Source organism: Bubalus bubalis, chromosome 5, assembly GCF_019923935.1.
Source record: "Bubalus bubalis isolate 160015118507 breed Murrah chromosome 5, NDDB_SH_1, whole genome shotgun sequence".
In the NCBI taxonomy this organism is placed as follows: domain Eukaryota; kingdom Metazoa; phylum Chordata; class Mammalia; order Artiodactyla; family Bovidae; genus Bubalus; species Bubalus bubalis.
The window spans coordinates 75,677,362-75,695,088 of NC_059161.1; the positions used below are offsets into that span (position 1 = coordinate 75,677,362).

The 17,727-nt window shown below is 37.7% G+C and overlaps 1 protein-coding gene across 5 annotated transcripts in view; it reads left to right on the top strand.

Moving 5' to 3' along the window:
• CFH (complement factor H) overlaps positions 1 to 12,828 on the top strand; it is a 482,162-nt gene extending 469,334 nt beyond the window's left edge. For all 5 annotated transcript variants that reach the window (XM_045165769.1, XM_045165762.1, XM_045165765.1 and 2 more), the window contains 2 exons: positions 11,808 to 11,990; positions 12,419 to 12,828. In XM_045165769.1, the coding sequence (XP_045021704.1) occupies positions 11,808 to 11,990; positions 12,419 to 12,615 (380 nt within the window). In that variant the 3' untranslated portion in view covers positions 12,616 to 12,828. The remainder of the gene's footprint in view (positions 1 to 11,807; positions 11,991 to 12,418) is intronic.
• Positions 12,829 to 17,727: the final 4,899 nt, after the last annotated feature.

Genomic DNA, 17,727 nt, shown 5'->3' on the forward strand with positions numbered 1-17,727 from the left:
ACTGGTGATAGAAGCAAGGTCCAATGCTGTAAAGAGCAATATTACATAGGAACCTGGAATGTCAGGTCCATGAATCAAGGCAAATTGGAAGTGGTCAAGCAAGAGATGGCAAGGGTGAATGTAGACATTGTAGGAATCAGTGAACTAAAATGGACTGGAATGGGTGAATTTAACTCAGATGACCATTATATCTACTACTGCGGGCAGGAATCCCTCAGAAGAAATGGAGTAGCCATTATGGTCAACAAAAGCGTCCAAAATGCAGTACTTGGATGCAATCTCAAAAACGACAGAATGATCTCTGTTCGTTTCCAAGGCAAACCATTCAATATCACAGTAATCCAAGTCTACGCCCCAACCAGTAACACTGAAGAAGCTGAAGTTGAATGGTTCTATGAAGACCTACAAGACCTTTTAGAACTAACACCCAAAAAAGATGTTATTTTCATTATAGGGAACTGGAATGCAAAAGTAGGAAGTTAATAAATTCCTGGAGTAACAGACAAATTTGGCTTTGAAATACGGAATGAAGCAGGGCAAAGACTAATAGAGTTTTGCCAAGAAAATGCACTGATCATAACAAACACCCCTCTTCCAACAACACAAGAGAAGACTCTACACATGGACATCACCAGATGGTCAACACCGAAATCAGATTGATTATATTCTTTGCAGCCAAAGATGGAGAAGCTCTATACAGTCAGCAAAAACAAGACCAGGAGCTGACTGTGGCTCAGATCATGAACTCCTTATTACCAAATTCAGATTTAAATTGAGAAAAGTAGGGAAAACCACTAGACCATACAGGTATGACCTAAATCAAATCCCTTATGATTATACAGTGGAAGTGAGAAATAGATTTAAGGGCCTAGATCTGATAGAGTGCCTGATGAGCTATGGAATGAGGTTCGTGACACTGTACAGGAGACAGGGATCAAGATCATCCCCATGGAAAAGAAATGCAAAAAAGCAAAATGGCTGTCTGGGGAGGCCTTACAAATAGCTGTGAAAAGAAGAGAAGCGAAAAGCAAAGGAGAAAAGGAAAGATATAAGCATCTGAATGCAGAGTTCCAAAGAATAGCAAGAAGAGATAAGAAAGCCTTCTTCAGTGATCAATGCAAAGAAATAGAGGAAAACAACAGAATGGGAAAGACTAGAGATCTCTTCAAGAAAATTAGAAATAACAAGGGAACATTTCATGCAAAGATGGGCTCGATAAAGGAAAGAAATGGTATGGACCTAACAGAAGCACAAGATATTAAGAAGAGATGGCAAGAATACACAGAAAAACTGTACAAAGAAGATTTTCACGAATCAGATAATCACGATGGTGTGATTACTGACCTAGAGCCAGACATCCTGGAATGTGAAGTCAAGTGGGCCTTAGAAAGCATCACTACGAACAAAGCTAGTGGAGGTGATGGAATTCCAGTTGAGCTGTTTCAAATCCTGAAAGATGATGCTGTGAAAGTGCTGCACTCAATATGCCAGCAAATTTGGAAAACTCAGCAGTGGCCACAGGACTGGAAAAGGTCAGTTTTCATTCCAATCCCAAAGAAAGGCAATCCCAAAGAATGCTCAACTACCGCACAGTTGCACTCATCACACAGGCTAGTAAAGTAATGCTCAAGCCAGGCTTCAGAAATATGTGAACCGTGTTAGAAAAGACAGAGGAACCAGAGATCATATTGCCAACATCCGCTGGATCATGGAAAAAGCAAGAGAGTTCCAGAAAAACATCTATTTCTGCTTTATTGACTTTGTCAAAGCCTTTGACTGTGTGGATCACAATAAACTGTGGAAAATTCTTCAAGAGATGGAAATACCAGACCACCTGATCTGCCTCTTGAGAAATTTGTATGCAGGTCAGGAAGCAACAGTTAGAACTGGACATGGAACAACAGACTAGACTGGTTCCAAATAAGAAAAGGAGTATGTCAAGGCTGTATATTGTCACCCTGCTTATTTAATTTATATGCAGAGTACATCGTGAGAAACGCTGGACTGGAAGAAACGCAAGCTGGAATCAAGTTTGCCGGGAGAAATATCAATAACCTCAGATATGCAGATGACACCACCCTTATGGCAGAAAGTGAAGAGGAACTACAAAGCCTCTTGATGAAAGTGAAAGAGGAGAATGAAAAAGTTGGCTTAAAACTCAACATTCAGAAAACTAAGGCATCTAGTCCCATCACTTCATGGGAAATAGATGGGGAAACAGTGGAAACAGTGTCAGACTTTATTTTTCTGGGCTCCAAAATTACTGCAGATGGTGACTGCAGCCATGAAATTGAAAGACGCTTACTCCTTGGAAGGAAAGTTATGACCAACCTAGATAGCATATTCAAAAGCAGAGACATTACTTTGCCAACAAATTTCGTCTAGTCAAGGCTATGATTTTTCCTGTGATCATGTATGGATGTGAGAGTTAGACTGTGAAGAAGGGTGAGCACTGAAGAACTGATGCTTTTGAACTGTGGTGTTGGAGAAGACTCATGCGAGTCCCTTGGACTGCAAGGAGATCCAACCAGTCCACTCTGAAGAAGATCAGCCCTGGTATTTCTTTGGAAGGAATGATGCTAAAGCTGAAACTCCAGTACTTTGGCCACCTCATGCGAAGAGTTGACTCATTGGAAAAGACTCTGATGCTGGGAGGGATTGGGGGACTGGGTGCAGGAGGAGAAGGGGACGACAGAGGATGAGATGGCTGAATGGCATCACTGACTCGATGGACGTGAGTCTTTGTGAACTCCAGGATTTGGTGATGGACAGGGAGGCCTGGCGTGCTGCGATTCATGGGGTGGCAAAGAGTCAGACACGACTGAGTGACTGAACTGAACTGAACTGAACTGAAGTGATATATGCTGTAGTTTTTATTTGAATCTCGCTAATAATTAGTGATATGAACATCTTTTCATGGGCGTTTTGCACATCGGAATGTCTTCTTTGGAGAATAAACCTAAGGATACCAAAGATCTGTAATCTGAAAACTGTAGTACACTAATGAAAGAAAATGAAGACAAAAACAGATAGAAGGATATACCATTATCTTTGATTAGAAAAATCAATATTTTCAAAATGACTATACTACCAAAAGCAATCTACAGATTCAATGCAATCCATATGTATTTACCAATGGCAATTTTTCACAGAACTAGGAAAAAAAAAAAAAAAGACTTTAAATTTGAATGGAGACACAAAAGGCCAAAAATAGACAAAGCAATCTTGAGAAAGAAAAATGGAGCTGGAGGAATGACACTCCCTGACTTCAGACTATACTACAAAGCTCTAGACACACACACACACACACACACACACACACACACACACACACATATATATATATATATAGTACTCATTATGACATCAAGACTTATGAATCAGTGAATTGAAAGGGACCGGAATGGGAAAATTTAATTCAGATGACCATTATATCTACTACTATGGGAAAGAATTCCTTAGGAGAAATGGAGTAGCCCTCACAGTCAACAAAAGAGTCTGAAATGCAGTATTTGGGTGCATTCTCAAAAACGACAAAATTATCTCCATTAATTTCCAAGGTAAGTCACTTAAAATCAGAGTAATCTCAGTCTATGCCCCACCCACAAATGTCAAAGTATATGAAGTTGACTGGTTCTATAGAGACTTATATTACATTCTAGATCAAAACATCAAAATCAAAAAAATCTGGTTTTCATACAGGGAACTGGAATGCAAGGTAGGAATAAAAAAATACCTGGAGTAACAGGCAAGTTTGGCCTTGGAGTACAAAATGAAGCAGGGGAAAGGCTAAAAGAGTTTTGACAAGAGAAGACATGGGTCATAGCAAACACCCTCTTCAAAAACACAAGAGACAATTCTATGCATGGACATCACGTGATGTTCAGTACCAAAATCAGAATGATTATATTCCTTGCAGTCAAAGATAGAGAAGCTCTATACAGTTGGCAACACCAAGACTGGAAGCTGACTGTGGCTCAGATCATGAGGTCCTTATTGTGAAATTCAGACTTGAATTGAAGAAAGCAGGGAAAACCACTAGGCAATTCAGGTCTTTTATAATTATATAGCAGAAAAGATAAAAATATTCAAGGGATTAGATCTTAGAGAGTGCCTGAAGAACTATGGATGGAGGTTTGTAACTTTGTACAGGAGGCAGTGAGCAAAACCATCCCCAAGAAGCAGAAATGCAACAATGCAAAATGGCTTTCTGAAAAGGCCTTACAAAGAGATGAAAAAAGAAGAGAAGCAAAGCACAAAGGACAAAAGGGAAAATATACCCATCAGAATGCAGAATCCAAAGAATAGCAAGGAGAGATATGAAAGCCTTGTTAAGTGAGCAATGCAAAAAAATAGAGTAAAGCAATACAATGGAGAAGACTAGAGATGTCTTCAAGAAAATTAGAGAGAGCATGGGAACATTTCATGTAATGATGGGCACAGTAAAGGGCAGAAAGAGTATGCCCCTAAGAGAAGCAGAAAGTATTAAAAAGAGGTGGAAAGAATATACAGAAGAACTGTACAGAAAAGGACTTAATGACCCAGATAACCACAAGTCACCTGGAGCCAGAAATCCTGGAGTGTGAAGTCAAGTGGGCATCACTACAAACAAAGTTGTGGAGGTGATGGGATTCCAGCTGAGCTAGTTCAAATCCTAAAAGATAATGCTGTGAAAGTACTACACTGCCAGCATATCTGGAAAACTCAGCAGTGGCTATAGGACTGGAAAAGGTGAGTTTTTATCCCAGTCTCTAGAATGGCAATGCCAAAGAATGTTCATACTACCACAACACTATTAGGCTCATTTCACATGCTAGCAAGGTAATACTCAAAATCTTCAAGCTAAATTTCAACAACATGTGAACTGAGAACTTCGAGATGTACAAGCTAAATTTAGAAAGACAGCAGAGCTAGAAATTAAATTGACAACATCCGTTGGATCATAGAAAATGCAAAGGAATTGAAGAAACACTGCTTCATTGAATACACTAAAGTCTTTGACTGTGTGGATCATAACAAACTGTGGAAAATTCTTACAGAGATAGGAATATTGACCACCTTACCTGCCTCCTGAGAAACCTGTATGCAGGTCAAGAAGCAACAGTTAGAACCAGAATGGAACAACAAACTGGTTCAAAATTGAGAAAGGAGTATATCAAGGCTATATTGTCACCCTGCTACTTTAACATCACACAAGATACCAGGCTGGAAGAAGCACAAGCTGGAATCAAGATTGCCAGGAAAAATAGCAATAACCTCAGATACACAGATGACATCCCACTAATGGCAGAAAGCAAAGAGGAACTAAAGAGCCTCTTGATAATGGTGGAAGAGGAGATTGAAAAACCTAGCTTAAAACCACATTCAAAAAATGAAGATCATTGTATCGGGTTCCGTCACTGTATGTCAAAAATGGGGGAAAATGGAAACAGTGACTTCATTCTTTTCGGCTTCACAGTCACTGTGGATGGTGACTGCAGCCATGAAATTAAAAGACTGCTTGGAAGAAAAGCTATGAAAACCTCGACAGCATGGTAAGAAGCAGAGACATCACTTTACCAACAATGGTTTGTATTGTCAAAGTTATGGTTTTTCAAGCAGTAATGTATGGATGTGAATGTTTGAGCACAAAGAAGGCTAAGTACCAAAGAATTGATTTTTTGAACTGTGGTGCTGGAGAAGACTCTTGAGAGTCCCTTAGACTGCAAGGAGATCAAACCAGTAAATCCTGAAAGAAATCAGTCCTGAATATTCATTGGAAGGACTAATGCTGAAGCTCCAGTATTTTGGCCACCTAAGGAGAAGAGCTGACTCATTGGAAAAAGAACCTGATATTGGGAAAGATTAAGCACAGGAAGAGAAGGGACATCAGAGATGAGATGGTAGGAAGCCATAATCGACAGAATGGACATGACTTTGAGCAAACTCTGGGAATTAATGAAGGACCGGGAAGCCAGTCTTTCTACAATCCACGGAGTTGCAAAGAGTCAGAAACAATTGAGCGACTGAACAACATAACAGGAACTGATTATGATGTATCTTGACATTAAGTTCTTTGGCTCCATCCCATTTGGAATTCACTGAGCAGTTTTAGCATGTAGTTGTTGTTTTTGGTTACTCCCTAAGTCATATACCCCATTTGAGAAATTATCAGCCATTATTAAAAAAAAATTTTTTTGGTGTGTATTTCCTACACAATATAGTGTTAGTTTCACTGTACATCAAAGTGAATCAGCTACACATATACACATATCCCCATTGTTTTGCATTTCCTTTCTATTTAGACCATCAGAAAATGATGGCACAGGGAAGTCAGCCATTATTTTTTTATCCCTTATTCTTTATTTTCAACTTCATGTTCAACCTTCTTTGCTATCTTCCCACAGGTCTTTGAAGCTATGTCCATTTTCTTTTCAGTCTGTTTTCAAGGTTAGTTAATATTCAAACTTATTGATCATTCTGCCATCTGCAATATATTGTCAATCCATGTGGTTTTCTAATAATCTATTTTTTAGTTCTACCAATTGGACTAGATTTTTAAAAACCATCATCCAATGATTTCAATATGTGTGTCATCTCAGTGTTATCTTCTGTTGATTGCTTTTTTCTCTTTTGAGGTTTGCCTGGTGTTTGGTTTGATAAATGATTTTCAACTGTATTCAGACACTTGAGCTTTTATATCTTGAGACTAAGGATGTTATTGGACTTCTTCATTAATCAGGCCTCTATTACTGCCATGTAGGGTGCAAGTCCAAGGTTCCCACCTGGCCTCCTCGGACACCAGGAGAAAGGGCAGAGGTTTCTTGTTCGCTCATTCAGTTCAGTTCAGTTCAGTCACTCAGTTGTGTCCGACTCTTTGCAACCCCATGAATTGCAGCACACCAGGCCTCCCTGTCCATCATCAATTCGGGGAGTTCACTCAAACTTATGTCCATCGAGTCAGTGATGCCATCCAGCCATCTCATTCTCTGTCGTCCCCTTCTCCTCTTGCGCTTAGTCTCTCCCAGCATCAGGGTCTTTTCCAATGAGTCAACTCTTCACATGAGGTGGCCAAGTATTGGAGTTTCAGCTTCAACATCAGTCCTTCCAATGAACACCCAGAACTGATCTCCTTTAGGATGGACTGGTTGGACCTCCTTGCAGTCCAAGGGACTCTCAAGAGTTCACTCATTATGTGGGTGGAAATGTGAGTTGCTTGGACCCTGTAGATCAAGGCATGGAACGGATTGGTCTGAGGTTTCTGCCATCATGTATTTCTAGACTAAATCAGTCCAGTTCAGTCATTCAGTCATGTCTGACTCTTGCAACTCCATGGACTGTAGCACACCAGGCTTTCCCATCCATCACCAACTCCCAGAGCTTAACTAATCTCATGTCCATCAAGTCAGTGATGCCATCCTACCATCTCATCCTCTGCTATCCCCTTATCCTTCCACCTTCAATTTTCCCAGCATCGGGGTTTTCTCCAAAGACTCAGTTCTTTTCATCTGCTGGCCAAAGTATTGGAGCTTCGGTTTCATCATCAGTCCTTCCAATGAATATCCAGGACTGATCTCATTTAGGATTGACTGGTTTGATCTCCTTGCATTCCAATGGACTCTCAAGTGTCTTCTCCAAAACCACAGTTCAAAGGCATCAATTTTTCGGTGCTCATCTTTCTTTATAGTCCAACTCTCACATCCATACATGATGAAGGAAAAAATCATAGCTTTCACTAGGTGGAATTTTGTTGGCAAAGTAATGTCTCTGCTTTTTGATATGCTGTCTAGGTAGGTCATAACTTTTTTCTAAGGAGCAAGTGTCTTTTAATTTCATGGCTGCAGTCACCATCTGCAGTGATTTTGGAGCCCCAAAATAAAGTCTCTCACAGTTTCCGTTGTTTCACCATCTGTTTGCTATGAAGTGATGGGACCGAATGCCATGACCTTAGTTCTCTGAATGTTGATTTTTAAGCTAACTTTTCCACTCTCCTCTTTCATTTTCATTAGGAGACTCTTTAGTTCTTCTTCACTTTCTGCCATAAGGGTGGTGCCATCTGCATTTCTGAGGTTGTTGATATTTCTCCTGACAATACTGATTCCAGCTTGTGGTTCATCCGGCTTGGAATTTTGCATGATGTACTCTGCATATAAGTTAAGTAAGCAGGTGACACTATACAGACTTGATGTGCTCCTTTCCTGATTTGGAAACAGTTTTTCTTCCATGTCTGATTCTAACTGTGGCTTCTTGACCTGTATACAGATTTCTCAAGAGGCAGGTCAGGTGTTACCATCTATTAAATATCCACAGTTTGTTGTGATCCACACAGTCAAAGGTTTTGGTGTAGTCAATAAAACAGAAGTGGATTTTTTTGTGGAATTATTTTGCTTTTATGATGATCCAACGGATGTTTGCAATTTGATCTCTGGTTTCTCTGCCTTTTCTGAATCCCGTTTGAACATTAGGAATTCCATGGGTCACGTGCTGTTGAAGCCTAGCTTGGAGAAGTTTGAGCATTACCTTACTAGCGTATGAGATGAATGCAATTGTACAGTAGTTGGAACATTCTTTGGGTTTGCCTTTCTTTGGGATTGGAATGAACATTGACATTTTGCAGACCTTTGTTCACAGCTTAATTTGCTGGCATATTGAGTGCAGCACATAAAGAGCATCATCTTTTAGGATTTGAAATAGCTCAACTGAAATACCATCACCTACACTAGCTTTGTTCACAGTGATGCTTCGTAAGGCCTATTTGACTTTGTATTTTAGGATGTCTGGCTCTAGGTAAGTGATCACACCTTTGTAGTTATCTAGGTCATGAAGATCTTTTTTGTATAGTTCTTCTGTGTATTCTTGCCACCTCTTCTTAATATCTTCTACTTCTGTTAGGTCCATACCATTTTTGTCCTTTATAGTGCCCATCGTTGCATGAAATGTCCTTGGTATCTCTAATTTTCTTGAATAGATCTCCAGTCTTTCCCATTCTATTGTTTTCCCCTATTTCTTTCCACTGATCACTGAGGAAGGCTTTCTTATCTCTCCTTGCTATTCTTTGGAACACTGCATTCAAATCATTTTATCTTTCCTTTTATACTTTGCCTTTAGCATCTCTTCTTTTCTCAGCTATTTGTAAGGCCTCTTGAGGCAACCATTTTGCCTTTTTTACGTTTCTTTTTTGGGGGGATGATTTTGATCCATTCCTCCTGTACAAAGTCAGGAACAACTGTCCATTGTTGTTCAGGCATTCTGTCTTATCAAATCCCTTGAATCTATTTGTCTCTTCCACTCTAATTGTAAGGGATTTGATTTAGGTCATGCCTGAATGTCTAGTGGTTTTCACATTTTTCTTCAATTTGAGTGTGAATTTGACAAGGAGTTCATGATCTGAGCCACAGTCAGGTCCCAGTCTTGTTTTTGCTGACTGTATAGAGCTTCTTAACCTTTGGTTGCAAAGAATATAATCAATCTGATTTTGGTATTGTCCATGTTTAGAGTTTTCCATGGATATTTGATGATGTCCATGTGTAGAGTTTTCACTTGTGTTGTTGGAAGAGGGTGTTTGCTATGACCAATGTGTTCTCTTGGCAAAACTCTCTTACTCTTTGCCCTGCTTCATTTTGTACTCTTGATGCCAAACTTGCCTGTTAGTCCAGATATCTCGACCTCCCACTTTTGCATTCCAGTCCAATATAATGAAAAGGACATCTTTTTGCTTGTTAGTTCTAGAAGTCCTTGTATGTCTTCAGAAAACCATTCCACTTCAGCTCCTTCAGCATTACTGTTCAGGGCATAGACCTGGATTACGGTGCTTGTCAATGGTTTGGCTTGGAAATGAACAGCAATCGTTCTGTCATTTTTGAGACTTCATGCAAGCACTGCATTTCAGACCGTTTTGGTTGATTATCATGGCTACTCCATTTCTTCTTAGACATTCCTGCTCACAGTAGTAGATATACTGGTCATCTGAGTCAAATTCACCCATTCAAGTTCATTTTAGTTTGCTGATTTTTAAAATGTCGATTTTCATTCTTGCCATCTCCTGTTTGACCACTTCCAATTTGCCTTGATTCAGGGACCTAACATACCAGGTCCCTATGCAATAGTGCTCTTTACAGCATCAGACTTTACTTCCATCACCAGTCACACCCACAATTGGATGTTGTTTTTGCTTTCTCTTTATCTCTTCATTCTTTCTGGAATTATTTCTCCACTGATCTCCTGCATATTGGGCACCTCCCCACCTGAGGAGTTCATCTTTCAGTGTCCTATCTTTTTGCCTTTTCATACTGTTCATGGGGTTCTCAAGGCAAGAATACTGAAGTGGTTTGGCATTCCCTTCTCCAGTGGCCCACATTTTGTGAGAATCCTCAGCCATGACACATCCAACTTGAAGGTCCTGTACAGCATGGCACAGAGTTTCATGGAGTTCTACAAGGCTATTGTCCATGTGATCAGATTGGTTAGTTTTCTGTGACTGTGGTTTTCATTCTGTCTGCCCTCTGATGGATGAGGATAAGAGGCTTATAGAAGCTTCCTGATGAGAGAAACTGACTCAGGGTGAAATTGGGTCTTGGTCTGATGGAAGGGGCCATGCTCAGTAAATCTTTAGTTCAATTTTCTGTTGATGGGTGGGGTCAGGTTCCCTCCCTGTTTTTTTACCTGTAGCCAAACAATGGTGGAGATAAGGAAGACACTTGTGACCTCCTTCAAAAGGTCTTATGTATGCACTGCTGCACTCAATGTCCCCAAACCTGCAGCAGTCCACCCTAACCCATGTCTCTGCTGAAGACTCCTGGACACTGATGGGAAAGTCTAGGTCAGTCTCTTGTAGGGTCACTGCTTCTTTCTCCTGGGTTCTTTTGTGCACAAGTATTTGTTTATGCCTTCTAAGAGTCCATTTCTGCAGTCCTGGTTAAGTTCTGGCGACTCTGTTATGGGCTTAATTGCAGCCTCCTCCAAGAGGGCTTATGCAATACCCAGGTGTACTGCACCCAGAGCCCCTGCCCCTGTAGCAGTGCAGTGCTCACCCGTACTTCTGCAGGAGACACTCAGACACAATTCTGGCTTAGTCTCTGTGGGGTCTGTGGGTCCTGGTGCACACAAGAAGTTAGTGTGCACACTTCATGTAGTATTTCTAGACTAATTCAGTATTGTAAAAACTGTATCTTGCTAGGCTACTCTTTTCTGGGCCTTTTCTTAAAGAGATCAACTGCTTCATGAGACTTTTTTTTCTTTCTGAACTTGTATTATTTCTGGGTTGCTGTCTCAGTGGCCCATTCAGGGTACATAGAAGGCAAAATGAAAACCCCAAGGACTCTCTTCAGTGTAACTCTTTGAATCCCAAGGTCCCTAAGCAGATTGACTTACTATTTGTTTCACAGTCTCCTGTGTTGGTTTTTATAATATGTTCAAGACCTTTATTTAGCACAAGGAATACTTAGCAGATGCTATAAGCACAAATGTTTTTACCTCATCTTGTCCAGAAATGGAAGCCAAAGTTTCCTTTCACAGAGACTGCAACATGTTGTATAAAAAGGTACTTTTTTTTATCTTAGCTATCCATCTTTCCAGCATATACTCTGAAAGAAAACATGTTTGAACTGCAAAGCAAACATATTTTTTAAAGTACTATATGTGCTTCCATGGTGGTAAAATAAGGTCTTAAAATGTGTTTTTCTGATTAAGTGATTAAAATTCCTTCAATAAATCATTTCTGTCATCAGAAATCTTAAGTTTTGATATGACATATTTGGTTGCATTTTTATTTTATTTGTTTAAAACTGTAGGAGTTGTCTTTGAATAAAGCAAACACCATTATTTTTTAGTCTCTCAAGGAAAATGTGGGCCTCCTCCACCAATAGACAATGGAGAAATTACCTCACTCCTGCAATCAGTATATCCTCCAGGAACGATTGTTGAGTACCGGTGTCAGCTCTACTATGAACTTCGGGGAAACAGAAACGTAGTATGTCAGAATGGAGAGTGGTCACAACCACCAAAATGCTTAGGTAAATGCTTTAAACTTGTCTTGGATCCTGGGATAATCCTTGTACACAGCATAACATTTAACTATTTATAATAGAGTTTTTATGGATTAAATAACAACCAGTTAATGCTTGCACACCAAGGATTAATCTCTGTACATAGAAATAAAGTTAGAAAATTTCATGTTCAAACAACAATGGCTCTTTTATGAAAGCTCTTCATATGATAATTGACATTATGAATCTTATAACATTTTATGGTTACACTAAACAAAGTATCTCATTCTTATAACATTAATTTTTTAAATATGGTGAAACTTACATTATACATTTTCAGTGTATTGGTTTGGAAAAGGTTTGAGGAGAATTTTTGGACTAAAGTTCTTGAAACCCTGAAATTCTGTGTATTTGCATATTACTTAAAGGTTTATGTTTATTTTCTTTAATTTTAGAGGCATGTCTAATTTCAGAAGAAACGATGAAAAAACATCACATACAGTTAAGATGGAAATACGATAAAAAATTTTACTCTAAAACAGAGGATACTATTGAATTTATGTGTCAATATGGTTATCGTCAACTGACACCAAAACATACATTTCGAACAACTTGTTGGGAAGGAAAGGTGGTGTATCCTCGATGTGGATAAAACCTTGACCAAATGCAGTTGTAAAACTGAAATATGTACATGCATTCAGATTTTTCCTTATTAATTCAATTATGTTTCTTTTATCAAGTATTTTTTAACTCATCTTGAATCATAAATCAGATTTGTGTTAAATATTACGGGGACAATGTAATTGAGAGATGGGTCCAATGAATCACTTCTTAAAAGTACCTCATTAAACTTGGCAAATCAAAATGTCATGTGTCCTGTTCATGAAACATTTACAGCAAGAAATTAGATTCAATCACTTCCATGCCTCCTTCCATCCATAAGTTTCCTAACTTTCTTAAAGCCTTCTCCATTACTTCTAAGGGTTTCTGAAACTCTGTTTTAGAAGACATGGGGTAAAAATGTGGAAAGAAATGGAAAACAGTCAAAATATTGATAATATCACTTAACAAACCTATAAAAGCAAACTATGTCATACTTATGTCAGGAATTAAATGTAAGTAGTTTATCTTACTTTTGTTCATCTATCAATAGATGAATACACCAAAAATGATGAAATACATGATATTTTCAGTTCAGTTCAGTCACACAGTCGTGTCCGACTCTTTGCGACCCCATGCACTGCAGTACTCCAGGCCTCCCTGTCCATCAGCAACTCCCAGAGCTTACTCAAACTCATGTCATTGAGTCAGTGATGCCATCCAACCATCTCATCCTCTGTGGTCCCCTTCTCCTCCCTCCTTCAATCTTTCCCTGCATCAGGGTCTTTTCAAAGGTGTCAGCTCTTCACATCAGGTGGCCAATATATTGGAGTTTCAGCTTCAGCATCAGTCCTCCCAGTGAACATTCAGGACTGATTTCCTTTAGGTTGGACTGGTTGGATCTCATAATATTTTATAAGATGCTTATCAAAGTACACATAATTCAAATAAAGAACAATGTGAATCACATTGCATAACTACTATAACACGGCATATGTGATTAAAAATTTAACATTAAATATACACACACACATAAAGACACTCTGCTTTAAACACTGAATAACTTTTTATAGAAAAATATTGGCAAGAAATGTAAGAAAATATTTAGTATAGCTAGAGTTGAATTCACAGATAACAGTGTAAAAGGTGTTTCACTTCTTTTTACTTACATGAATTTCTGAATTTTTCTGTCTTCAGTTTATATCAACTTTGAACCTGAAAATATTTTCTAAAATAAATATGCAAAGTTACACAAGAGGAGCTTTAGAGATCAATTTGGTAATGAACTCCAGGTCTAGTAACATTTTCCTGATTTTGCTGGTACAGAGCATTTTAGAAACATTCACCAGCAGTCTGAAAGGTGATTTTTATGTTCATACATTTAAAACAGCATATTAAGCTTAAATCAGTTAACTATAAACATTTTAAATTTCTAAATATCATAAAAATGTTATTATTAAAATAGATTCAAACAATCAAGCTACAATATTTAACGTGCTATCTTACTTTGTACTGCATCAAGTCAAGTGACCTTCTTAGTCTAAGAAGCATGGCCATCACCATTGGTGCTAATTGATTTAAATCTGAATTGCTGGTAACAGCTGGTTTTCTCACCCTTAAATGAAATTGTTAACAGTTGACAAGTTATCTTTGCTGTAAATCTTAACATTTTTGTAGATATTATTTATCCAAAATTTTCAACTAATCATTGTAGAATCTATTTGTGACCCAAGGCTGCAAACAGTTATTTCACCGTTTCTAGAAAATGGCGATTTTTAAAGATCAGTCCTATCATTTTTCTGCATTTATTGTCATTCTGTGTAAAGATAGGTGTTAATTTACAGACTCTGTTCATAATCAACTTTCATCTAAAAAGTTTTAGCAAATCTTTAAAATAATTTGTTTTTAAATAATTTGGAATTGACATATAGTTGATTTACAAGTTTCAGGAGTATAACACAGAGATCCACAATTTTTAAAGATTATACTGTATTTAGAGTTATTGTAAAATGTTGGTTATGCTCCTGTGTTGTATGTTATGTCCTTGGAGATTCTTTATTTTATACATAATACCTCCTAATCAAATACACCTATTGTCCCTCCCTTCTTCCTTCTCCCCACTGGCAACCACTTGCTCATTATCTGTATCTGTGAGTCCGTTGGTGTTTTATTATATTCATTCATTTTTTAAATTTTTTAAAATATAAATTTATTTATTTTAATTGGAGGTTAATTACTTTAAAATATTGTATTGGTTTTGCTATACATCAACATGAATCCGCCACGGGTGTACACGTGTTCCGTATCCTGAACCCCCCACCCTCTTCCCTCCCCGTACCATCCCTCTGGGTCATCCCAGTGCACCAGCCCCAAGCATCCTGTATCCTATATTGAACCTGGACTGGTGACTCGTTTCATATATGATATTATACATGTTTCAGTGCCATTCTCCCAAATCATCCCACCCTCTCCCTCTCTCACAGAGTCCAAAAGACTGTTCTATACATCTGTGTCTCTTTTGCTGTCTCACATACAGAGTTGTCATTACCATCTTTCTAAATTCCATATATATGCGTTAGTATACTCTATTGGTGTTTTTCTTTCTGGCTTACTTCACTCTGTATAATAGGCTCCAGTTTCATCCACCTTATTAGAACTGATTCAAATGTATTCTTTTTAATGGCTGAGTAATACTCCATCATGTATATGTACCACAGCTTTCTTATCCATTCATCTGTTGATGGGCATATAGGTTGCTTCCATGCCCTGGCTATTATAAACAGTGCTGCAATGAACATTGGGGTACACATGTCTCTTTCAATTTTTTTTTAACTCCACATCTAAGTGATATCATATGGTACTTGTATTTCTCTGTATGACAAATTTCACAAAGAATAATACCTTCCAAGTCCAATTATGTTGTATAAAATGGCAAAAATTCATTCTTTTTTATAGTTACTTAGCCCCTTGTGTAATACACACACATACATAATTAGTGGCTTTGGTTAAATCTTCTATAAAGATAAGAAAAGCATCATATATTTTATCAGTGTAATCCTGGTTATTGAAGGTAAACTAGGGAATAGGAGATTTAAACTTGTTCATATTCATCCAAATTTATATGCTTATACTGAGTAAGGAGTATTAATTTCCAAGCTGTGATGGGCTTTGACTAAGCATATTTGAAGGGTTTTTTTTAAGGAAGTCAAAAAAGAGCTGTGAAGTCTAACTTATTTTGCATGAATCTGGTGTGCAGGGCTGGGAGGTAAAACAGTGGCATTGTTTTACAATTGCCCCAGTATTTCCGAAGGCCAGTTATAAATACAATTTATTACAGTTTCCTTTAGTCTTTTCTCAATTGTACTAAGACATCTAATATTTTTGGAAAACACAGAGTGAGAAAATATGTATTTATAAATATGTACCTCTAGGAGATGAAGTTAAGTGAAAGCACCATCACTTGAGGTACTAGAGAATAGACTATGGTCCGGCACCATAAACAAGTACTAAAGAGGAAAATCTAGACATATTCTGTAAGTCTGCAATGTAAAACACCAGGGGAAAAAAGATTACATGCAGGGTGCAAATGTGGAAAAAATAATGAAGAGTTAGTCTAAGGAAGTAACCTGGACAGCAAGAACCAAATCATTTTTTTCAGTTTCAGTGAAAAGTTATGATTTTCTAAGCCAAAAATGAGACAACATGTATTGTGTGTGGATCATTACATACAAATATGAGAATCCTGAACAAACCTCAGACTTATTTTTTATTTTAAAACAAATTTTATAGCAGCATAGTTGATATATAATGTGTAATATATCAGATGCATTGCAAAGTGAATCACTTAAAGATACACACTTTTTCTAGGTTCTTTTCCCATATAGGCTATAACAGAGTATGGAGTAGAGTTCCCCGTGTTATATGGTAGGTTCTTATTAGTCATCTATTTTATATATAGTAGTCTGTATATGTCAGACATCATTTTTTTTAATTAAAGAATTATGAACAAATATTACACAGTCAATTCTCTTGGGGAGAAGTGGCCTTATCCTCATACTAAGATGCAAATGATAAATTATACAGCCCAAGTCTAATATCAAGAAGGAAATTTAGGTTTAAACTAATGCCTTATGAGACATCAATCTTTTAAATCCATCAGAAATAATTAAGTCTAAGATCTTTTATTAATTATGAAAATATATAGAATAAAATAAAATTCTTTCAGAATCACTTTAAAAATAATTATTTTAATGGAGTAATTCACAAACCCAAAATTAAAAAACAAAACTCAAAATACAATATTCAAGGGGTTGACATCAAATTTGTATAAAAAGTTTGGTACTCAAGGTTGACAGAAAGACGCCTTGTTAATTTTAAATGATGATATTTGGTATTTACAGTTATTCCCGTAAAAATAGATTACTTTTAAGTTACATATTGTTTTAAGTTAAATGGAAGTAATAAAACAAAGAAGTGTATTTTTGACATCTGAAAAATAAAATCTGATTTCACTCACGTACTTACATACAATAAGCTTAAACTCTTTAAGCACACAGTTCAAGAAATTTTGACCAATGTATACAGTTGCATAAGAGTCGTCTAGACAAAATATAGGCTGCTGTGCATTCAGCCGTGTCTGACTCTGTGCGACCCTATGGACTGTAGGCTGCCAGGCTCCTGGATCAATGGGACTCTCCAGGCAAGAATGCTACAGTGGGTTTCCATTCCCTCCTCCAGGTGATCTTCCCCACCCAGAGATCAAACCTATGCTCTTACATCTCCTGCAATGGCCGGCAGGTTCTGTATCACTAGCACCATCTGTTCAATAACCCCAAAGAATCTTCTGCAGGCAATCCTTTTCATCAAACCCTAACCTCTGAGAACCATTAATATGGCTCTGTGACTGTAGTTTTGCCTTTTCTGAAAAGAACAGCCACAACCTGGGAATAATCTAAGTGTCACTCAACTGGTGGGTGGATAGAACTTTGTTCTTATCAGCCAACTCTGTGAGTCATATGCTTCAGTACTAGAAGTAAAACTATTGAGACTTATTCTTCAGTTTCCAATATTAGTATATCATCATTTGAAATCTTCAAATGTATAATCTTCCAATATACATTTGAAATCTTCATTAAGTACAAATCTAACCGATTCATGGCCTGAA